We start from the raw sequence: 25,203 nt of genomic DNA on the forward strand, positions 1-25,203 counted from the left end.
TGCCCTGATGGGTCGTCCCATAGATGACGAAACACGAAAAGAAATTATCGTGTGTCAACTATGTGGGACATTCTCCGACACCTTCTGTGTCGGTTAATGGAAGACCCCTAAAAAGCTAGTTCAATCAAATATTACACTTAGAATGAATGGCCCTTAGCTTCTTCACCTCCTTTCCCCTTATAACTGCTAGCGCCCTGTCTGGATCTATCCACCATGTGACAAAAGGTTTGAAAAAACTGTTGTCGCGATCTTCAATTCTGTCTCTCCTCTTTCTGTCCTAGGTTAGTTTAATATTTCTCGCCGCAAATTGCCAATATAAGCAAATAAATATAATAATATTTATGTATAAACTTGTTAATAATGTACTTAAGTCACTTAACTTAACTAAGTAAGTCCCGTAAGTCGTTTTATATCATTCTGCTACATGTAAAAACAATTTAAAATCATGACCAGTAACGTTTTAGAGTTAAAACATTGAAACTTTGAACTTTTCCTATGCATGCGATGCGATTTCCCCTTAATTTCTACTAAAAATACTAAAACTAAACGTATGCGAAAATTCTGCCGGCAAATATTTTGAAACTCGGCCCAGAGGTGCAGAATGGTCCCAGAAACCATGTCCAATCATTGGTTCGGGTGGAATTTTTTTTTCATAATAACGGTCTGTGGGGGACCCGTGGCCAAGGCTGCTGCGTGTTTTCAATAATGTGCAGCCTTAAATGGTGATGATCCCGAAATTTGTGTCAATGGGACTTTTATGTAAAATTAAACGCCCAATTTTAAGGCGTACTCAGAATTAAAAATCGAGTTTTTAATCGATAAATCATAAAAAATGATTTAAAACCTCTGTCATTTTTCATTACTCAATTTGTAAAAAAATGTGGGACTTGTCATGAGAAGAGGAATTCAATGTAATATCACGCAAATCGAAATTTTGTGTAAGTTTGCAGAAAGTGACCCATATGATTTTCTTTTTTCGTTTTCAGATTTGGTTGAAATTTGAACATTCGAATTTTTCCAGATTGTTTTAGGCCTTTTCTGCAAAATTTCATCATAATATTCCGAGCAAAACAATGCAAATGTTTATAGGGAACAGGCAGGACTGATTGTTTGTTTATACTTCGGCTTTGGCTCATTTGAATTGTTTTGATTTGTTAAGCCATTTAGTGGTTTTCATATATTCTAGTGATTTTTTGCATGTTTCTCAAATCTGTTGCTTTCAATTTACCTATATGTAGCGGTTGCCTAGAATAACAGTGGAAAACAATTTTTGTATTTTTTTCGATGATAAAAAATACAACAAATCGGACGTCTAATTTCACATAAAAGTCCATCTGACACCATTGATTCGTTATCAGGGTAACAAATTACCCCTTAGGACAAAGTTTCATTCAAATCGAAGACGGGGCGAGAATTTGCACATTTTTATTCAAAAAAATTGTAAGAGACACAGAGGCCACAATGTCAGTCCGAATTTCAAAATAAAAATTTACTACGCAACTTTTTTGTTGTGCTCAGTTGCAGTTGCTTTGAACCTTTTTAGGAAAAAATGTTTTGCAAAAAGAAATAGGCACCACAATTTTGAGGGAAATGTTGACAACCTTCACAGTAAATAAATATGCTTTATATTGAATCGCGAATTGTTGGAAAATGTAATATGTAAATTTGCATCTTTTTATGTGTAGTTTAAATTTCCTCACAAAAATATTGAAGAAAAATTACAAAAACTGTTTTAGTAGGGAACATAGCTTGTGGGTGCCTCATGGTTCGAGTAAATCAACTGAAGAACAAAAAACATGGAATATCTTTCAAAGATGTGCAGGCTATTGTATGTGATTTTACCATCTTTTTTGCTGTGCTGCTCATTGATTACAAACAAGCATCAGATTGAACTGGTGCAGCTCTATCTGATAGTGCATCTTCAGTTGCTCCGTAGTCGTTGTTCTGTATGAATCTTATTAGAAAAGCAAGTGTCATCAAACTGAAATGAAGTTGCTAACCCTGCTAGCACTACTCGCTGCCGCGCCGTGGTCGACCGAGGCCATCTTTCTGTCCAACTTGAACGACACGTGCTTCCGGTGCATCTGCGAGGCATCCACGGGTTGCAGCAACCGGATGCAGTGCGGCCAAGGGGTTCGTCTTACAAGGTGTTGAATGCGTGAAATTTGATTAAAAGATTTCTATTTGCAGTATTGTGGCCCGTTTTCGATCTCGCGCGCCTACTGGATCGACTCCGGGAAGGTGGTCCAGCCGCAGGACGATCCGAACCGGTTCGGGGCGTACGAGGAGTGCGCCAACCAGTACGACTGCTCGACCAACATCATTACGCAATACATGGAAAAGTACGGCAAGGACTGCAACAACGACGGCCGGGTTGACTGTGTGGACTACGCGATGCTGCACATCAACGGGGGACCAACGTGCCACCTGGCGCTGAACGCGGACTTTGCGCGCAAGTTTGCGACCTGTTTGAGGAGCAATCAGCGACGGGGACGGGATTAAGGTGAACACTTCGAAGAATAGAAAAAAAAACATTGTTTGGTAACATAGATAACAGCTTTATTTTGTGCAAACACGATTTTCTTACAGTAAATGTACAAATTTTGCTATCGGGATTATTTGTTTGCTGTTCTAATAGGAAATCACAACTCATCAAATGGAATTGACGAAAAACATAACATAAAAGATATACACGTAAAATACTTCACAAAGCACACACAAACACTGCCCTCGGGGCGGGAAATATTTTCACTTTTATTCGAGAGAGTCCCCAACGCCGGGATCACTTCTTCATGGGATCATACGCGGGGGTGACGGTAAATTTGTTGGACTTTTTCAAGCTGTACTTGAAATGCTTGCTGCCACCTCCGGCATCCGATCCACTCGGGGCGGACGTTCCGGCCTGTTCGAGGCCACTGGCGGAGCTGGTCACGTTCTCGAGGATCTTGGACAGCGGTGCCGACGTGCTGCGGAGTGAATCGGAGAAGCGGTGGTGACGCCGGAACGCGATGTCCATCGGGTTCGATCCGAGCCGCTTGCGGTGCGTTGGCGAGGACGGTTGCGACTGAAAGGGTGGGTGAAGAAGAGGGGTTTGGGTTAGTTATTGGGTTCTGGTTGAGTTGGTTGACTTGTTGGAAGATGGCATTACGTCGTCAGTCATCGATGTGTATTTGGGTGGTGACCATGGTTTGCCTGAGCGAAGATAGGAAGGAGGAAGTCTGGAAAGAGACCACACAAAAAGGGTTAGTTACAAAGTGCTCTGGTGGCACGGAACTTACGCAGTACTTCATGATTGAGTGAGGCGCGTGGTGTTGCGAGTAGTGGAACTGGTTCTCGCTGGGGTTCACCGCCAGGCTTAGGTACAGCGCTTCCAGCTCCTGGACGGTGGGTCGGTGGTCACGCTGGTGATAGTTGTGCCGCGGTGACCACGTGTGCTGGTTCCGTTGGATGGTGTTGAGCCACCGGTCCGACCCGTACTGGCGCCCGTCCGCGTCCTGGCCCTGGTGCATCGCGGTCAGCTCATGGATCAGTTGCTTGCTCATGGACATTCCGTCCATGGTGTGAAGCGTTTTGTTGTAGTCGCGGGCGATCTTGATGTCGTGCCGCCAGAATTGCTTCTGGTCCTTGTTGACGATCGGTGCTACCTCCTTGATCTGCAGAGGAAATGAAAAGATCAAATATTGTTCATGGGCCTTCGTCTGCCGACTTACCTTAAGGAAGATGACCCCCATCAAGTAGATGCAGACGACGTTGAGCAGCGTGAGGCACATGCTCATGCAGCCAAGCGTAAACAACTCCACGGTTTGGTTGTCCGAGTAGATGTGCGTCTTAACGACGGCACTATACCGCGTGTCCTGCGAGCCAAACAGCAAACAAAGCAGCGACAATGCCCAAAGAACTCCCTAAAATCAACCCTGCATTAGTTGCTTCTCCAACAACAAATTGATAAAACAATCCGATCTTACAGCATTAACGGCCGGTGGTAGCAGCGACGCCGAAATGGCCACCCCTACCAGCGAGCCAATGTTCTCGCCCAGAATCGCAATGGCCACCGCCGCACCCGACGGCAACGCAATGGCTATGCCCACCAGCAGCGAGTGCACCTCGCATCGGCTCAACATTTCGTTGGTAATTCCCTCACCCACGCCGTATCGCTCGTCCAAGCTGCACACGATCAGCCCGAAGATAAACCCAACTGAAGTGGTTAACGAGATACCAATCATTTCGTTCTTCAACCCCATCAACTGCAGGCTACTTTCCTTGATCACCGTGCCGAAGATGCCGGCGATAATTGGTCCCTGTGAGGTGTGGTGAGAAAAAGAATTCGATCACTTCTAGCCTACTTGCAGGCGCATCGACCTACCATCAGAGGGGAGATGAGCATGCTGGCGATCAGGAACAGGGTGCTGTCCTCGATCAGACCGAACGCGGCAAGAATACTGGCGACGCACAGCATCGACACGAAATCGAACGTGATGGCGGCGTCGTGCTTGACCTCCTCGACAATTTGCGCCACGTTGAGCCGGGCGCGGACCGACGAGAGGAAGGTGTTCCAGGCGCCGCCGTCCTTGGTGCCACCGTTGAGGCTGGAATTTGTGAAAGAATTTATTCTTAGGTGAAACTCAGGAAGCACATATCCAGAGTTTTTTTTTAAAGGACCAATAAATTATTGTCTTTCATATGTTTATAGGACCTAATAAAAAAAAACTCTAGATATGTATTATAATTGTTCAAATCTAGAGTTTTTTTTAAGTCCAATTGACCAAATTTTTAGCTTTCGCTTTTTTTTTGCGTTTTGAATACCCCTGACTCAAGGCGACACTAAACACACCCGACACCCAGGATGCTAAAAAATCGTCGCCAAAATTACGAAAATGAACTCGTCTGGGCTTAATTCGAGACATGTACATTTTCCATTTGATTTTACATAGGGATGTTGCATGCGTGTAGGAAAACTTCTTAAAACGGTGAAGTTTTCGTTTTCAAAGTTGATTTTTGATGGCTTCTGAAGCTTGGTACAGGCTCTCAAAAATATTTCTGTCAAAAAACGACGACGTCAAAAAATGTTTTTTTTTTTTCGCTGGGGCCGTGTATTTCATCTTCAAAATTCCCATTTTATTTAAATTCCTAGGAATCAAGAGTTATTTTTGGCATTCGAACAAATCAAATTTTAACAAAAAATAATGGGGAAAAGGATTGTTCGTTTTTTCACAAAACACTTCAAAAATTTAGTTTCAAAAAGCTACAAGTTGCAAAGTGATGATTTTTCTAGAGTTTCAAACATTTTTTTTTTTAGTTCCGATCTTTGGAAGAAAATCGTTTCGTGTACGAGTAGAGCAATAAAGTTTGTGTGTTTTAAACTTACGCTCCGCGGTTTTAATGTGCCTCTGAATCACTTTGGCTTTGGCGGCCTCCTTCCAGTTCTGTACATTTTGGACGTTTCATTAAAACCCTATTCAAGGAATGTTATCGGAATTAAAAAAAAATTACATTTAAATTTTTGTTTGTAACTCGTTCTAAGACCAGAAAAATCATAGTGTTTCAACCTGTACAATAAACTGCTGATAAAATTGTTTTAGTGGATTCATCGATACGTATTGAAAAAATCAAAACAGTCCCGAAAAGAATAACTTTTCGATAAAAGTGCTAGACAGTCCAACATTTTGGTGCTCAAAACACTTCCTTTGGGAAATGTTTTACATTCCAATTCTAAACTGTTTAAAAGACCCTTTGATTCTCGTAATATCTTGGTCTAAGGCAAAAAAAAAGAAATAATAAGCCGTAGTCTCAACATTTGAATGCAAAAAATGTTTAAAATTCATTTTACACTAGTTCAGTTGTTTTGTAATCATTAGTTTTCAAAAAATGTAAGATTTGACGAAAACAAAAAATAGCGAAAAAAAACTTTTTGCGATACTAAACATCGAAAATTTTCAAAAATTCAAAAGATTTTTAAATCAACCCAAATGTGCAAAACATAATTCTTTACCCAGGTGAATTGATTGATTGATTGAAATTGTTTTCAGCTGATTGCTTATTGCAATGTTCATGCCATACAATACTTTTGTAAAAAAATATATCCCACGGTCTGATGTAGTTTGATGGGTGATTGATAATTTTGTGACTGTAGGTCTATGAAGACAATCGTTGTTGAACAAATTTAATGAAAGTGAAAAATGTTCTTTTACTGAAGGCCGTTGTAAGAGAAAGAGGTTTTTCATATTTTGAAAAATAAAGTTATTCTATTTTTAAACAAATTGAAACCAAAATTATGAATTGTTGCAAAGAGATTATTCAACAATTATTCCTCCAATTTCAATAATGTTTCAATAAATTTTGGTCAGCCTTGATCAGATGTTACGCATTCAATCAGTAACCCAAATGTCCTGAGTTCGAATCCCGGGTTTATAAGTGCAGAAAAAGTTCGATGCCCAGCCCATAAAAATGTAGCGTCATGACTTTAATTAATATGGAATACCTATATTTTTGCTGTCTTTACAATTTTCCAAAACTTTACAAAAATTTGAACTCTTCATAACTCATTTTCAAAAATGTTTGGTGGATTTTTTGACGAAATTTACACAGAAAAAAAACATGGTATTATTACATGTGAGAATGAGTACAATTTTCATGTCAGATTTTTTTTTATTTTCCATCTGAAATAGTGTGAATTTACCACTGTTTCGTTGTAATGCCACTTTTTCAGTCTAAATGAAGGTAATTATTACACAATTAAAGACGATATGTAAAACCTTCCTATTTTATAACATCCAAATTTACACAATTTTTTGGACCACTGTGCATTGGACCTAGCCCGCAAAATTAAGTGGAAAATGGATTTTCCGAAAAATGGTGATTTTTTGGAGCTTTGGTGACTTTAGCTGAAGATAACTAGGTTTGATCAGAAGCTTTTTTTTCTAAATTTGGTTATAGAAGGCGTAGATTACGAGATGAAATTTTGGTGTCTTGGACAATGTTGCTTGGATTGGCAAGTCCAATAACTTTCTAGAAGACCACCACAATCCCAAAAATATTCCTGAAAAGTTAAATTTTCAAAATTACCCCAATAGTGAACCATCCTAATTTTCAACCCTACAAAAAGTTTCCCCTTTTCCAAAACTTCAACGTTTTACGAAAAATCCTTTTTCCTCTTAATTTTGAGATCTGGACTACAGTCAATGTTGATTGGAATCCTGTTTTGATAGCTGGATTGTAACCACGAGAGAAACAATTTGGCTTCCTATTTTTTATGCCTGCAAATATGTACGGAGACTTGTATGTACGAACCAAGGTACAATCCAATGATGCAACATAGTTTTGGTCAGAAAAAGCTCAAGTTTTAGCCATAATTGAACACAATATCCGGGATTCGGAAAGAATTGCTTATTCTACTTACTCCGAGCTCTTTTCCTCCTCCTCACTTTGCCGCTCGGTAAACAGTGTGCAGGACGTGATCGAGATGGTCGAGTTGAACCGCTCTCCGATACCCCACGAGCTGAGCAGATAAATCACATCGTCACACTTGTTGCCCGATTCCAGCGAGAACATGATCTAGAAAGCAAATTATCCCATCATTGATAAGCTTGATCAACTCGGAAAGGTTCAACATCCTACCTGGTGCCCCTTGCCCTTGTTGGTGTCCATCCAGGCCGCCGTGGTGATCCGTTTCTCCCGGATGATCACCTTCATGACATCTTCGAGGGAAGATTCCGCATCGAGGTTCATACTTTCCACAACCGCGTCGCGGGGATCTTTTTCCTTCTCCTTGCGGGCCGATCCCAGGATGTCCTTGAAGCCTTCCCAGGACTTTCGTAACGCGGACGTCCGATCGAAGGGAACCTGGATAGGGTGGGATGGTTAGAACCGGTGATCTTCTTGAGTTTGTAATGTTTTTACCGTGAGCGTAGTATTTTTTTGGCCATCGCCGCTGGATTCTTTATCCTCAAGAGTTGGAGTTTTGAATCCCTCTTTATCCGTATTGTCGGTGGGGCAGTCGATGAACGGAATCGGAGGAATGGCACCCGCGTCCGGTGGCTTCTTCTCCTGCTGTTGTGAAGGTTGAAGTTTCTGTTTGTTCTGGTTGGCATCGGTCAGATCTAACAAACTGTGCCGCAGTTCCTCCTTCTCCTTTACCTGCCAAAGAGACCAGAGAAAGCAAACGAAACGTGTTTTGATAGATTATTGACATATGCTTAGTAGATCAACTTAGTTCAGCGGAAATGCAAAGTGCAATATTTCTTTGCAGTTAAGTGCACTTGCCGATGTGTAGTTAAATATTTGTTTGAGGTTTGGCGCATCTCTCGAGTGCACGTTTTTAGGATTAGTAGTCCGCACACCCAAACAAATACTAAAAAAACGGAGGCGCGGGATTGGCGTAGTCAACTGTTGCGACGACGATGTTTCAGTCTAAATATAACGAGAGTGTCAGTTTTCTGGAGCAAACTGGCGAGTTTAGTATGTATGTTTGGTTTGTTCTGTTTGGGTTTGGCTTTATTTTAACAAATGTTTTCACTCTCATCAGTGGGGATGTCACACGAAAGCAGTTTTTTTTTAAAAATTTGTCATATTTTTATATATTTGTCATGTCAAAACTATCCTATCCTGTATTATCTACATTTTGTCCAACATTCCTCATATCCAACATTGAAATCAAATATTCATTCCCAATTTAACGAATATCTTTTTGTTAAATTTTATTAGATGAATTTTAATATTGAATACAACGATTTTTACGGAATATTTGATTTAAAACACTTTTTTGAATGTTTTTGCACTCATATTTGTACAGAATCGTGGACATTTAGGCTAAAACTGTATAAATCAACACTTACATCATTGATAAATGTTTTTGTCCTTGCCAAAATATCTATGAAAAGTTCAACGAAAATGATATGAAAACTCCCTTCAAACAAAATTGAAAAAAAAAACAATTTCTCAAAAGCCTTTTTTTTTAAATTTTATAATTTTACAAGATAAAATGTTGGAAAATGAAACATTTCGACGCTGTCGTGCTATCTTGCCGCTCCCGCCATTTCGACGTTTCGAGAAAAACGCGTTTTAATGTTTGACCTTGAATAAACATAAACTAGAGCACACAATGTAAACAATAACAAACACGTTTTGTTTGGCTGACCATTCTGTGCATTGTCCCGAAGTTTGGTTGAAGTTGGTTGCTGGAGTCCCGAGTTCTAATTACAAATGTTTACAGGTGTCTAACTTGTACGTGCGTCAAACGCGTTCTGACCTGAAATCCCTTTGGCCAGTTGTCGCACTTACATCAATTTTCAGGGAGTGACAAGATAGCACGACAAGATTAAAACTTCTTTCATATGAAAAGTGACAAAAAATTTCGGAGCTTTTTAGGTTTTCAAATAATATCTCAGGATTGAAATCGAATTTTTGGGATCTGTGAAGGTCAAAAAGTGAGGCATTGTGAGCTGCACAAAATGGCGTTTTCAACTCAATTTGGCCCAAAATGCACGTGCAACAAGTTAGCACGACGTCGACTATTTGTGAATTTTTTTTATATTTTTAACAAAAATATTTTAAAAATTTTGGAATCAAGGCTTACATTTCAAATGGGCGTTAGCGATGGAAGAATCATCATCAAATGCAAATCTTTTGACGCTCATCAAGATAAAAAATCGGAAAAGAACATGGCTCTCTTCTCTCGCGCACGAAAAATCGTTGAAAGGAATCTAAAAAAATCATCATTTTGATATTCGTCGGAACATCAATTTCACGTCTCACGTCGAAAAATGACCTGTTACTTTTTGTAGACGGGTAATGTGTGTACCAAAATGAAATAAATAAATTTAAGTGGTGCTTACATGGAAATACAAAAAATCTTCAACTGATTTATACGAGAAATTCGGGAGCGATTTTTTTTGCGTGTTTCGCCTACTCTCTCTCGTGAGCGAATGAAGATCGCAAGTATATTTTTTTTTTTAGATTATTTCATCAGTGATGGGCGTTAATGTTTGGTTTTACATTAAAAGCTGAAGCCAACAATAAAACACTGTTAAAATTTCCTTTTTTCAATATTTTTTCAGGAAATCGTGATTTTTTGTGTTTCCAGCAATTCTTTACGAAAACAGCATGATTCGATAAAAAAGTTCTCCGATCGGGCTCAATTTTTTTCCGGGGTTTCCTTGGCCAAAATAATTAGATCCGTATTTTTTGTTTGGCCATTAGGGTGACCCACTCCGTGTTAGGGTGGTCCGAAAAATGGCTATTTTCGTCGATTATCGCAATAACCACATTTTCCAAAAATCATAATTCCGAGCCATTTCAACCGATTTTAGCTGTCTTGAATGCAAATGAAAGATGATTAGATAGCCTTTTCAGACAAATAGTATGAAGTTTCAAACATCTAGCCTAACATCTGAAAAGGTCCAATGAAAACTTGAAATGCGGGTTTTAAGGTCTCGGGACCAAATGTCTGAAAATATTTTTATCGGATTCCTCGGACATTTTTTTATGTTTTTTTTTTTAAATGGTGGAAACTGGAAAAAAAATTTTTTTTTTCGTTCATATTGCAATAATTTCAAAATTTAAGCGATGGCCTATACATGTTTGGGTGCCATTAGGGGATTGCTCTGTACAATTATAACCTGGGTGCTGAAAAGACAGAATGCGTAACGTTATTCTCGAAAGCTCCCCACCGCTCCCCACTAATACAACAGCACTACAGCTGTAAACACAAACAAAGTACAAGGCTATGTTCAAGCTCAAGCGTGACATATTTTTTGCTGCTGAAGTGAATTGTTTTGAAACATTTTGGATCTGTTGATGTTGATGTTTTCGATGAAAAAATAAGTGCATCCCACTTTTTTCTTCTAAACGATGGGCGGCCAAAAGAGCCCTTTTTTGTTTTCCACGTGATGAAAAATTGTGTCAAAAGTGGGTGGAATTTCGTGAATCAGAAGAGCAACCGAATGGAAGTTCCGAGATTATGTATCTTTGATGTGCAGTGATAATATCGGAGTAAGATTATCCAATATTATTTGGCAGGTATCATTCATAGTTTAGTTATTGATAATTCGTCGCTAACATTTCAAAAAGCGTCATAAACATAGGTTTTGACAAACTCGATTTCAACCCTCTTCTTAAGATGTTTTGACTTCGAATACCTTAATAGCTCGACGCCATCGACTTTTTATATTCCTGACAAAATAAATTATAGATCGATCACAATACTTGCCACTTCTTGGTATTATTTTGCGAACAGTAAATTGGTTCCGCTTTGACAGTTCTAAATTGAGGCCGCTTTGCGGACAACTATTCTGCACCCAGATTATAACTAACAATGAAAATTGTCTGCTTAACCCTCTACAACCTAACCCCGCCTTTAGATGGGCTTCGATCTAAAAAATCGCCAAAAAATCAATTTTCCAACCGATTTTTGATCTTTAAAAAGCATTGGAAAGAAGAACTCTTAAAATTTTAGAAAATTTCAGGGTTGGAAGTTAAACTTGTTTTATGTGACTTTGCCAATGTTTTTAAAAATGTCATTTTTTAGGGGTCAACTTTGGCAATGTTTTTTACTAACATTTCCTATATTTTCAGTAAAAAGAAGTATGCAGTAATTTTTGTAGTGTCCCAGACTATGCCTCTACGCATTTTTTTACAATTTAAATGATGATGGTGCGATTCTATAGCAGAAAATGTGAAAAACATGCAAAAAATTGAAAAAGTGACTGTAAAATCATGAAAAATTTAGATAGGCGAAATGTAATTATATTAGGTGGTAGAGTAGGCCAAATACTACCAAAAACAAACATAAACTAAACAAGATAAATGCAAATTAAAATACTAAAAATAAAACAAGAAAAGTAAAGTTTTTCGTAGAACAAAAGTTGCTCAAAATGACCTCCTGAACACGGGAAAAATAAATATTTTCGAAAAAAAAATTGGGCAGTAGAGGGTTAATTTTTTTTATTATTTGGACAAGAAGAGATGCTTTTCATTTTCAGTTATTGATATTTTCATTGCATTTGACCATCACTCTTATCACAATGCAAATAACTTGATTTAGCATATCTAAATCACCTTTCACTGTTTGCACAGACTGATGCATGGTGAGGAAGTGAAATTGATTTTTCTTTTTCTGAGCCGCTGGTGCTGACCCGAACCATGACATCACCGGCCTACATGCCAGAAAGTATTTAAAGCAACAGAAAACGGACAATTTGTCATCCACCCTAAAACGACATTTGGGAGCTGCTACACGCCCAACTTCATTCTCGTTGTTTGGCTAGTTTCGATATTCCCGATGGACAGGAAAAACGGTAATGTTTTCAAAAGGTTGATAATCTCATACTTTACGGCGATAAGGTCAGTTTAATGTTGGTAGACTGCCTTTTTGGCCCTTTAGTTTGTTTTCTCTATTTCAAAGCCGGTTCCAAAACGGAACATGTGTCATAAATTGGCTTTGATGGTAGAAATGCTTTAGACTTTTTACCGCTATGAAAGCCTTCGGTAGAAAACATATTTATTATGATCGAATTTAATAATTCCATATATCAGTAACTTTTCCAAAAACAGTTATTATTAAATGAATCAATTTCCCCCAACACACCCTATTCTCGCTAAAAGTAATATGAGCCCATGTGTTTAGCTATGTTTCCAGCTCTAATTCCGGTTCGACAGGGTATCCCTGTGATGATTGCATAGTATAGGTCATTCACATTCCTGCAGCGGTATAAGTTATGACTAATGAGCAAAAGCGATAATTATAGTTTAGCACCAGGAAGGTGTGTTTACTAATTGTACCACTAATTGATTTTTTGTGTGTGTAGAAATGACAAAGTTCTTTTAGTTCAGTTCGTGTTGTTTTAACGATGGAAATTTTCTCATTCTGATGCTAATCAATTTGGTTCGATCAGTGGAGGTGCTAAATCGAAATGGAAATTTCTGACTTGACAAAAATCTAAAAATAAATGTGTGCTATACTTGTGTAAATTTATACGTACAGTACAAGTGCAGATTATTTGTATTGATTGTATGATTCTAAAAAAAAAAACATTTTGTTTGAGTTACAGAAACAAACATATAAAACGCGAACTTGGATAAACAAAGCTTTGTCATTTGTTCTTAACATTCACAGCAAAATATGTGTAAATTTGGAAGGTTTTATACTGAAAAAACGGCATTACAACGAAAAGTGGCAAATTTACATATTTTAAGTGGTAAAATTACACATTTTTTCTGACATATAAGATGTGCTCATTATTATATTACCATATTACCATGTTTTTTTTTACTGTGTTCGATTCCAACAAAAAGTGTTTTTTGTTCTTCAAATTATACAATTGTATCTCAGTATTAAAACGTTTGACAAACTTCCAACTTGCAACAGCAACCGAGACATTGAGTTTGATAATGGTAGTAGTGTTAGTAGCTCTGCCTGTGACCGACAATCGGATCCTCATCGTGCTCTTGATCTTGATATACACGCAAATAGCCACGATCGGGTCGTTATCAAAAACAAATGCTGTTGGCTAAACTTGTGTTGTCTCTTTCCATTTCACGATTGCTTGCACTTTCGTCTGTGTTACCTTGCTCAGTGATTTATTGTGTTTACAATTGTCGATCACCAGTGTGTATGCAATTAGACCGGACATCAGTGTGATTATGCTTTAATTAGGTGTGAGAAACAGTAAAGTCGAGTTTTTTTTAAAACTTATTTGAATTTTTCAAAATTGAAAATAAAGCTTTATCTTTCAACTTCCAATAATTAACTTTTTTTTTATTGTGTATAAAGGAGTACAAATGTTTTCTTGAATACAATTTTCAGGGCGTAAAAAAAATAAATGAGTTATTTTTATTGTTGTTTTATATTGGACGTTTGAAATTTTGATTTATTACCATTTGTTGTGTAATTTTACCTCAGTTTATTTTGAAAAAGGGCAACTACACATAAAATATGAAAATTCAAACATTGATTGAAGAATTATTACACATTTTTTCTGTAATTCTGTAATTCTGTAATTTCGGAATACATTCGTCCGGCTTCAGCTGAAGATTCATGCTGTCCCATGTTGCATGTTCGAGTGTAGACCTACGGAAAACCTTGCCGCGAGGAGAGGTGAGTGAGAAGTACACGAACCACCTACGACATAATTCCTCGGGCGGCCCAGGTCAACTCGAAGTTACCCCAGGCACCCCCAGTGCAGGACACATTGGGGGTAGAAAGCGGATAGATATTTCAGTGAATACAATAATTATGACAATATAGTTTCATATAATCCTTATTCCTTGATCTTACCTTTTGACACTATCAAACCTAGCAATATTACTATTGCATCTTACCATTCCCTTTTGATAGTGTCAACTTCAAACCTTCACTCATTGTGCAATTAACACATAATTTCCGCTATATTCTTCATGCGGAATCTTCGTCTAATTTCTTCGCCTTATTATCACTGAACCACGGCGCGATATTGTTCTCACATTTTTTGAGCTTCAACGACCGATTGTTATTCACGCACTTATAAAAATACTTGTTCTGTTTCGCGGCTTTGTGAAAAATACACGTGTGTTGGCTGATACAATGACTTTTTCGGTCATCGTATGCTCGCAAGGTACATGAAAGAGAAAAAGAGAAAAAATGGGATAAGTACAATGTAAAATAAAATCGAACATTGGAACAGACTAACACAGAAAGAAAGAATAAAGAAACCTTATTTTGCAACTAGACAGAAATACCAACTTGTAACGAGAAGTTTACAAGAAAACAACTGAAGTTGTGAAATATGGGACAAGACAAGCAAACTAGAATAGTTAATATATATAATAAAACAGATTGAACGTACCTTTAATCATATTAATAACAGTTATGCCCAAATTTCTTACCAATTTTTTTCAGCAGTTACATTTCTACAATAATGTATTGCGATTCCAAGTTTGAAGAATAGAGTAGTTAAAGTTTGTGAGGTAAGGGACAAGTTATAGCAATAGCAAAATAAATAGATGGATAGATTTTAGATTTTACTAAATTGTATCTTAAAAGAATAGTAAACATCTATCTTGTTTTGAAAATAGCCAATGCACCAATTGCAAACATACAGCATGTCACGTTCACACCGTATGGAGTAAATGTGATAAGCTATATGTCCACATTCGGGGCACCACCTTTTTTCAAAATACAGGAAATGATAGAAGGAAGACCCCTTCTGTATAGTGGAAGATTTCTGCAACACCTTGGATTCGGACCAGACATTTTGTCTGAAATAAGAGAGAAAGACAAATATTAAATTGTGGTATTATCACTAAATCCTATCATCCTTTCACCCCCCAAGACATGGTCTATCCTTCGTGCCTTCGTGTCTTGGGTGATGGCGAATTCTACCTTCTTCAATGATCTTCGGACCACCTCCAACTAGAATTCACAACAGGACCCCCCTCGGCTCCAGTTTACAACATGACAGCGACGAGAACACAGCCGAATGGGAGTTGACAGTATCAAATGCATGCTATACACTTTGCTTTGCTGGATACTTACTAATAGCAAAGGGCGAGAGTCCTGCGACTCTCAGCAATCATGAATACTGCCCATTTGCCACAATTATTACACATTTTTTTCTGACGCAAAATCTGTTCACATTCCCCGATGTATTAAACAATACAGATGTCAGAAAAAAGTGTAAATATATGTATATACATTTTTTTTGTGTAATTTTTCATATTCCACATCTGATTTTTAAATTTTCCACAATATTTTTTTTCCTGTGTGGTTTAAACCTTGGTGGCTTGTGGTTTCGTCTTTAAATTAGTTCCACATTTATGACTTTTCTGTCTATTAGCCAAATTAGCCAAGATAACCAAGCATTGTTACACGAACAGAACTTGTAAATTACTTCTAACAACTCATAATCCCGAAACTGTTATCTGCCCTCCACTACCACGATCCAGTTACCTTGAGCTGATGTTTGCGTGGCTGTGGCGTCAGGAACGGCTGGGTCTCCTCGGTGGTTCCGAGCCCAAGACTTGCCCCCGTCCCTGCCGCCCCACCGCTTTTAACAACGGGCGTCGCAGCTGGTTTCTCCCCAACTCCACCTTCGCCGGCCGGCTTTTCGTCCTCGAGCTTGACGTCGGCCGTTGCGGCCAGCTGTTCCTTGGCCTTTTGGCGCAGGATTTTCTCGTACCTCCCCGAAGGGATGTGCACCATGAACAGGACGCCGGCCATTGCTTACTCACGCGATATTGCTTTGCTTTGTGAGTATTGTGTGAACCACTTTCTACTTTTTTTTCTCAAGAGGTGCACACGTGCACCACTCGGTTGTGGGAAAGTATTGATTTTAAACCCGGTGTTTACTTGATTTATTGCTTGATAACACGCAAAATCACAATTTGTGTACCAAAATAGGGCACACGAGAACCGGAAGTTGATGTTCTGCTTACTTCCCAAAAATTCGCATTCTCCATATGGTATCCATGTGTGGGACTAACACACGCACAGATACGCACTATACCAACAACTTCTTCTTGGTGCACTCCTTCTTCTTTTGTAAACAAAACACAAAAAAGGTTCTTCCAAGAACCGATTAGAACTGCCGCTGGTGAGAGAGGATCAAGTGCCCTGAAACGACGCCGCCGCCAACTACGACTTTGACCCGACGACGACACGATCACGACTGGCGGGCGAGCCGCGACCGTCGCAGTTGCAACGGCTTTTCCTTTGCCTTTTCGTGGTTTCTATAACAAGTCTAAAGTTGTGGTCGATTTGAACCAGAGGTTCTGAAACTTTAGGTTTACTGTAGAAAATGCCAATTTAAGCGGCTGCAAATATTTTTCAAAGTTTATTTCGCCGCCCACCTCCCACCCGCTTCAAAATGGACCCGGGAATCAGGGGACAAAAACACTTTTCATTTTAATTTTGAAACCATGACTTTTTTCCAAATTTTTTTACGGTTGAGTAACTGAAAATGGTAGAGTTTTTTTTTTTATTGTTTTGTTCTAAAAAAAGTGGTTGGTACTAGCAATGGTGGCCGACAGCTATAAAGTCAACTTCGCTAGATTATATAATTTTTAAATAGAACATGACTCTGTTACAACATTTTGCTCTGAGAACCACTGAGTTTTTCTTTTCAGAGCATACTAAGTAGTTGTGATCGTTTTTTTGGCGTTGAAAGTATAAGGTGCTGGAAACGCACTCGAGCAAATCGAAAAGTCGTGGCAGCGTCAGTGCCAGCGGCTCCCGAAATTGTGATTTGGATCGCGGTTTGGTGAAGACTGTAAGAGATGAGTGGAAAAATACTATTTAAAATGCAGTAATTATAGATTTTGATGATTAAGATTTTCAAAGCAATAATCTTTTCAAGTAAATAAGAACTCTAAACAGACATGATGTTTATTTATGAAATATTGCATTAAGTTATTATTTTGAACTTCGTTTGTAAAGGTTTATGATTTTTTCATTAAGTTTGTTATGCCCATAAATTGCAGTTCTTAACAAACCTAATTGTTCTGAACACAATGAAAATGATCGAACATTTAAATATCTTAATAAGCATTTATTTAAAAAAAATGTAAATTACATACAAAAGAAATAACGTCGTTTACTTGGTTTCGACCGATTAGTCAGTTTCATTTCGGAAAACAGTCAACGGGGCACTTTTTGCCTCTCGTCGGGTAAGTCCTCAGTGCGAGGTAACTGATGTAAAGCCGTTGGTACTCGCCGGTGACTGGTGGTGACTGATTGTAAATAAAGATATCCCACAGTTCCGTTCCGTTGACGGATCTGTACAGCACGATGTTTATCGAAATTCAAATATTGTGATATCAGCAGCCTTCCCGAGGTGCGTTACCGTTCTGCCGATTCATTGAGCAATGTAGTTGACAGTAACACTGGTTGTTTTTTTTATGGATAACCTTGGAACTAAAACTAACCTTTATTCGCCTAAATAAAAGAATTATTTTTAAACCTGTTCTTTTTAATATTAATTATAATGTTTAACCAAAATTCAAAAAGAGTTTTATTCAATACTTTTTCATGAACATTTTGCCTTCCTCACTGAGGTAAGGCTATAATCCTGCTCTAAAAATGAACTTTCTATTAAAAGCTCCTAGACCCACCTTCATGTATACATATCGACTCAGAATCGAAAACTGAACAAATGTCTGTGTGTGTGTATGTGTGTGTGTATGTGTGTGTATGTGTGTGTGTATGTGTGTGTATGTATGTATGTGACCAAAATTCTCACTGAGTTTTCTCAGCACTGGCTGAACCGATTTTGATCGAACCAGTTGCATTCGACTTGGTTTAGGGTCCCATACATCGCTATTGAATTGTTTGAAGTTTCGATGAGTAGTTCAAAAGTTATGTATAAAAATGTGTTTTCACAAATACCCGGATCTCAATTATATGCATGGCAACCCTGTCCGGATCCATCATCCGACCCATCGTTGGTTAGGTATTTGAAAGGCCTTTCCAATGAGTCCAAGACATTGAAGATCTGGCAACCCTGTCTCGAGTTATGACCGCTTAAGTGATATTTATGTACTTTTTTAAGCCGGATCTCACTTAAATGTATGTAAACTATGACCGGATCCATCATCCAACCCATCGTTGGTTAGGTAATTGAAAGGGACTTTCCAATGAGTCCAAAACATTGAAGAACTGACAACCCTGTCTCGAGTTATGACCACTTAAGTGATATTTATGTACTTTTTTAAGCCGGATCTCACTTAAATGTATGTAAACTATGTCCGGATCCATCATCCGACCCATCGTTGGTTAGGTAATTGAAAGGCTTTTCCAATGAGTCCAAAACATTGAAGATCTGGCAACCCTGTCTCGAGTTATGACCACTTAAGTGATATTTATGTACTTTTTTGAAGCCGGATCTCACTTAAATGTATGTAAACTATGTCCGGATCCATCATCCGACCCATCGTTGGTTAGGTTATTGAAAGGCCTTTCCAATGAGTCCAAGACATTGAAGATCTGGCAACCCTGTCTCGAGTTATGACCACTTAAGTGATATTTATGTACTTTTTTGAAGCCGGATCTCACTTAAATGTATGTAAACTATGTCCGGATCCATCATCTGACCCATCGTTGGTTTGGTTATTGAAAGGCCTTTTCAATGAGTCCAAGACATTGAAGATCTGGCAACCCTGTCTCGAGTTATGACCACTTAAGTGATATTTATGTACTTTTTTTAAGCCGGATCTCACTTAAATGTATGTAAACTATGTCCGGATCCATCATCCGACCCATCGTTGGTTAGGTAATTGAAAGGCTTTTCCAATGAGTCCAAAACATTGAAGATCTGGCAACCCTGTCTCGAGTTATGACCACTTAAGTGATATTTATGTACTTTTTTTAAGCCGGATCTCACTTAAATGTATGTAAACTATGTCCGGATCCATCATCCGACCCATCGTTGGTTAGGTTATTGAAAGGCCTTTCCAATGAGTCCAAGACATTGAAGATCTGGCAACCCTGTCTCGAGTTATGACCACTTAAGTGATATTTATGTACTTTTTTTAAGCCGGATCTCACTTAAATGTATGTAAACTATGTCCGGATCCATCATCCGACCCATCGTTGGTTAGGTAATTGTAAGGCCTTTCCAATGAGTCCAAAACTTTGATGACCTGGCAACCCTGTCTCGAGTTATGACCACTTAAGTGATATTTATGTACATTTTTGAAGTCGGATCTCACTTAAATGTATGTAAACTATGACCGGATCCATCATCCAACCCATCGTTGGTTAGGTAATTGAAAGGGACTTTCCAATGAGTCCAAAACATTGAAGAACTGACAACCCTGTCTCGAGTTATGACCACTTAAGTGATATTTATGTACTTTTTTAAGCCGGATCTCACTTAAATGTATGTAAACTATGTCCGGATCCATCATCCGACCCATCGTTGGTTAGGTAATTGAAAGGCTTTTCCAATGAGTCCAAAACATTGAAGATCTGGCAACCCTGTCTCGAGTTATGACCACTTAAGTGATATTTATGTACTTTTTTTAAGCCGGATCTCACTTAAATGTATGTAAACTATGTCCGGATCCATCATCCGACCCATCGTTGGTTAGGTTATTGAAAGGCCTTTCCAATGAGTCCAAGACATTGAAGATCTGGCAACCCTGTCTCGAGTTATGACCACTTAAGTGATATTTATGTACTTTTTTAAGCCGGATCTCACTTAAATGTATGTAAACTATGTCCGGATCCATCATCCGACCCATCGTTGGTTAGGTAATTGAAAGGCTTTTCCAATGAGTCCAAAACATTGAAGATCTGGCAACCCTGTCTCGAGTTATGACCACTTAAGTGATATTTATGTACTTTTTTGAAGCCGGATCTCAATTATATGCATGTAAACGATGTCCGGATCCATCATCCGACCCATCGTTGGTTAGGTAATTGAAAGGCCTTTCCAATGAGTCCAAGACATTGAAGATCTGGCAACCCTGTCTCGAGTTATGATCACTTAAGTGATATTTATGTACTTTTTTGAAGCCGGATCTCACTTAAATGTATGTAAACTATGTCCGGATCCATCATCTGTCCCATCGTTGGTTTGGTAATTGAAAGGCCTTTCCAATGAGTCCAAGACATTGAAGATCTGGCAACCCTGTCTCGAGTTATGATCACTTAAGTGATATTTATGTACTTTTTTGAAGCCGGATCTCACTTAAATGTATGTAAACTATGTCCGGATCCATCATCCGACCCATCGTTGGTTAGGTAATTGAAAGGACTTTCCAATGAGTCCAAAGCATTGAAGAACTGACAACCCTGTATCGAGTTATCACCACATAAGTTATACATTGTGTTCTTTTTTTCTGGATCTAAAAAAATGATGAAACCACTCATATACCCATTTTTGGTAAAAAGTGAGGAAGGCATCAACCACATAGGTGGATTAAGTTAGTTTTTTACTTAAAATCTACTGACACAAGGTCATTTCTGAAAAAAATGTGTTGTCCTGGTTTTCGTTTGTGTACACGTGTTTCTAGCTTAGTTCAATTTCGTGCAGTTTACATCATATCTGTGAGAGGAAACGTCTTTTTGGAGCAACACATGCTAGTGGGTGTTTAGTTGATATGGTATTTAACTACTTCACGTTTTTATTTTTATTCCTTTTCCTATTTTCTCTTACTCAAAGCTGAGCAAGATTCTTTATAATCCAAGCTTTTCTCGTTCGATTGAAATGCGCCTTTGAGTATGCAATACATTCGCGTTGAGAATTCGTCACGTTGAAAGTTCGTCTGGGAGTAGAGGTGATCAAAATATTAGTTATTGGTTTGTTCTGTCCAACACACTTACTATTTTGTTTTAGCTGTATTAGGATTATTTTTTTTCCTTCAGTATCGTAAACCGGGGTAATACACATTTTTGAAGTTGATGCGAGTAAACGCTTCAGTTTTATCAAGGTATAATAGATTTGGGCTTCCTAAATTTCCTCTAATTGATCGAATTGAATTTTAGTGAGGGAAATGCCAATAAATAAAATTGTAAATTTCGAGTATAAATGGTATGCAATCATTTTAAGCAACCATGCGCACCCACGTTTCTCTATGGGAGTAGCAAAAATAAGAGGGTGCGCATGGTTTCTTAAAATGATGACCTAGCATTTATTTCCTAATTTAATTTTTTTTGCAGGTTATTCATTTAAATTCAATTCTGTCAATTGCAGCGTGTTCAGGGAAACCACATCTAACTGAGCCGTTTATCGACATCAACATCAAAACTGTCGGGTTGTGATATTAATGGGATTTCAATTTAATATTCAATTATTATTCAAACGGTAAGATTTGTCTCAAGATTTATATGTTTAAAACATGCACTGGGCTAAGCTACACACTTAGATTTTTTTTAACCGAATTCGGTAAAGTTTACCGAATTTTCAACTGCTGAACAGTTCGGTAAACTGAAATTTACCGAATTCGGTAAAAATTTACTGAAATTCGGTAATGAAGTTAATTATTGTTCATCGTACAACCAAAATTCGGTAAAATTTTGTTCATTTTGACAGGTTTATCGATCTAAATTTTACCGATGTTTCAACTACCAAATTCGGTAAAAAATCTAAGTGTGTATACAACGTACGTGTAAATTTTTACCAAAAAGTTTTCTTCATTAGTGCTTTACAAACAGTTTTGTTGGAAATTGTTAATTATTAAACCAGAGGGACTTTGACAGTCACTGTGTTTTATAGAAATATCTAATATACAGCAGTTCCATTTGAAAAGTGAACAAACCAAAACAAAAAAGTTCAGATCGAGCTCAAATTTGGACTGAGGGTTCCCAGGCCGAATTAATAAGACCCATATTGTTTTGTTTGGTCTACGCCGTGAAAGGGTGAAAAATGGTCGGTGAAAAATTTGTGATTTTCGCAAAAAAAAACATTTTCTTAATCATAACTTTGCACCTCATATATATAAAGAATGCTAAACGCATATGAAGTTTGTTAATGATTTTTTTATAAACGTTACACAGCCTGACAAGTTTCATATATAGAGACCAGAACTCTTGAAAGCATTGAATTTTATAAAATCATAAAAGTTTCCAATGTAAAATTTTTCATTCAGATTAAGTCTTGTTTATGCTCCAAATAGTATGAACAAATTCTATCAGAAACTCAATCTAATCTATCTAATCTAATCTAACACAAACGCAGCCAGTCCGATGAAAGCATGCTGGAAAGTATTGTGATTAGATGACGCCCCAAGCACTTTTCTTGTCAATATTAATAATTGCAGTACATCCGAGAGCACCCGAAAATGTAATACAAAAATTAAAGCGGCCAGCCCTACTGCGTTGTGTTTACTGCAGAGAGGAGAATAAATTCTATCAGAAACTCAATTAGTTTTTTTTTATATACATTTGTTGTACATTTTGTACATGTACATGCCGGGACCGTGGTGTAGGGGTAAGCGTGATTGCCTCTTACCCAGTCGGCCTGGGTTCGATCCCAGACGGTCTCGGTGGAATTTTTCGAGACGATATTTGTCTGATCACGCCTTCCATCGGACGGGGAAGTAAATGTTGGCTCCGGTTTAACCTAGAGGTTAGGTCGTTAGCTCAATCCAGGTGTATGAGTCGTTTCCCTGGGTCCTGTCCTGGTGGAGTCGCTGATAGGCAGTTGAACTCACAAACCAAAGGTCTTCAGTTCGAATCCCGGGGTGGATGGAAGTTAAGGTGCAGTGTTGCAAATGAGTGATAGAAAAGCTATCAATTGATTATCTCTGCACCAAAAACATCCGAGAGTATAGCGGCCGTCTTCTTGTGTCTCGTGATTCCCAGCGATGTCATTCTCTCTCTATCACTCCTCCCCTTTTCCTCGACTATGCGCTCTCACCGCTGAGTCTCTCAATCTCTCCGAAAACTGCAATGAAAGAACGCTAGATGGATATTAGAAGCCGACCATACATGACGTCCCTTAAAACTGCGCTTGCAGAAATTGGTTTTGTGCCGGATTTTATGGTTAAACGCTGTGAGGGTTGGATGATCGTGCAAGCGGGAATAAGAGAGAAAAGGAAAACGTCAATCGCGAGTTTGTAAACACAAAAACGTGTTCGGCGCTGAGAGTTTCAATAAGGAGAGAAGAGCAGTTGTATTTGAGGCATGAATATTCAGGCGGGATAATTGTAGTTGCTGAGAGCTGATATTTTGATATTTTGATATTTTAACAACCCTGCTAAAGTGTAAAAAGAGGTTTGCAATTGCCTCCACAATCAAGCCTTCGGACACCTAGTTTCGAGTAGGAATCTCACAATCGAGAACGCCAAGGTAATGCTGTAGAGCGAATTATTTGATTTGATTTGTTGTACATTTTATAAGGAGAAGGTTTATCCAACTGAATAATAAAAAAAACTCAACTCAAACAAGTGCATCTTCCGCCAAAGAGGTCCCATTCCCAATCGTCCAGATTCCTATCACTGTCAATTTATTACGCTTATCTTAATTGAAATCGTCTGTATCGCTGCTGGTCGTATCAAAATTGACAACTTTCATTTACAAAGGCAATTGCACGTGACAACCTGCGCGCGCGTGTTAGTTTCGATGGCTCCTAAATTGAAGGGAATTTTTCGGAGCATTTTAATTTATCTTCCCTCGTCAACTGCCAATGAGCAATTCACACTGATAACTCGCCACCCAAATTGCACCTTTACTACAGGAGCAGCAGCAGCTAGGAGTATAACCGTCATTCCGCGATGTCACTCACCGACTGCGCGGAGTTGTTACACCTGTGTGTGAGGGTGGTTTGCCACACTCTTCAACGGGGGTGTATGTGCAATAAAAGTATGTTGAATTTAATTAACTGATAAAATGTTCATTTTCTATTTTTCATTGTCCCTGCTCAGTCAGTGTCTGGTGTGCTACTGTCAGGACAGGCAGGCAGGCAGTTCGGGGTGAGCAGTTCTAGTGTCATTTAGTCGTTGGTTCGGTTTCCTGCGTATCGGTGGTGAATTGGGGAACTGATTTGAACTGGATTATAGTGATTTTGCTGGAACTGATTTTCGATGGTTGTGAGATTTCGAAACTTGAGTGAATTAAGTGGATTTGATATTATTTCGTAATATGTTTGAAGTTTGAAGAGTACAACTATGTAAGTACCCGTTTTATGTAATGTGTAAAAGTATGAATCTTTTGGTGATCATAGAAGGTTTATAAATATATTTTAGTGATTTAAAAAGGGTTATAGCCTATTCAGCAAAAATAGCAAATTTGTTCATAAATAAAGTTTGATTATTATCAAAAAATTAATGCTGCAAAAGTTTGCCAAACGATTAAAAAAATGGTACGAAATGATCATAACACTTTTTAGCTAAAAAAATATGTTCGCATAAAAATAAAGATATTTGTAAATCATCAATGTTCACGATTGCCTACTCTAAAAAGTAATCTAGATTTTTTTTTAAAGAAATATTTGATTTGAATAAAGAGTTTTTGCATCCAACAAGGCGGAGCTTTTTCTGGCCCTCGGGGAGCTTTTTTTTTTTTCGGGGAGCTGATGATTAGGCACATTTATAATAGATAAAAAAAACTGTGATCTAGTTTAAGCTTTTTCTATTTATATACCCTTTACTTTGCAATTTTAATAAGTTTTTTTTTCTAAAAAATATCTTACTCTTGGTAATCTCTAAGTTATAAGCAATAATCGTTCCAAAATGGATTGTGATTTAACACACAGCTGAATGGAACTCCAAAACTCTGTTATGTACTGCAAATGA

General features: G+C 38.2%; 2 protein-coding genes across 2 annotated transcripts; one reads left to right on the top strand and one right to left on the bottom strand.

The window, feature by feature from the left end:
* Window positions 1–1,918: 1,918 nt before the first annotated feature.
* LOC120422982 (lysozyme-like) lies at window positions 1,919–2,610 on the top strand. Its single transcript, XM_039586592.2, has 2 exons — window positions 1,919–2,133; window positions 2,191–2,610. The coding sequence occupies exons 1-2, from the start codon at window positions 1,987–1,989 to the stop codon at window positions 2,500–2,502; spliced, it is 459 nt and encodes a 152-aa protein (XP_039442526.1). The 5' UTR covers window positions 1,919–1,986; the 3' UTR covers window positions 2,503–2,610.
* LOC120422981 (uncharacterized) lies at window positions 2,535–16,647 on the bottom strand. The gene is made up of 10 exons (XM_039586591.2): window positions 15,920–16,647; window positions 7,897–8,133; window positions 7,615–7,839; window positions 7,397–7,551; window positions 4,364–4,586; window positions 3,966–4,298; window positions 3,711–3,902; window positions 3,286–3,653; window positions 3,149–3,218; window positions 2,535–3,064 (listed from the first exon to the last, which is right to left on the bottom strand). Exons 1-10 carry the CDS (start codon window positions 16,187–16,189, stop codon window positions 2,783–2,785), a joined length of 2,355 nt encoding a protein of 784 aa, XP_039442525.1. The 5' UTR covers window positions 16,190–16,647; the 3' UTR covers window positions 2,535–2,782.
* Between the last annotated feature and the right edge of the window lie 8,556 nt (window positions 16,648–25,203).

This window comes from Culex pipiens, chromosome 2 (assembly GCF_016801865.2).
Source record: "Culex pipiens pallens isolate TS chromosome 2, TS_CPP_V2, whole genome shotgun sequence".
NCBI lineage: Eukaryota > Metazoa > Arthropoda > Insecta > Diptera > Culicidae > Culex > Culex pipiens.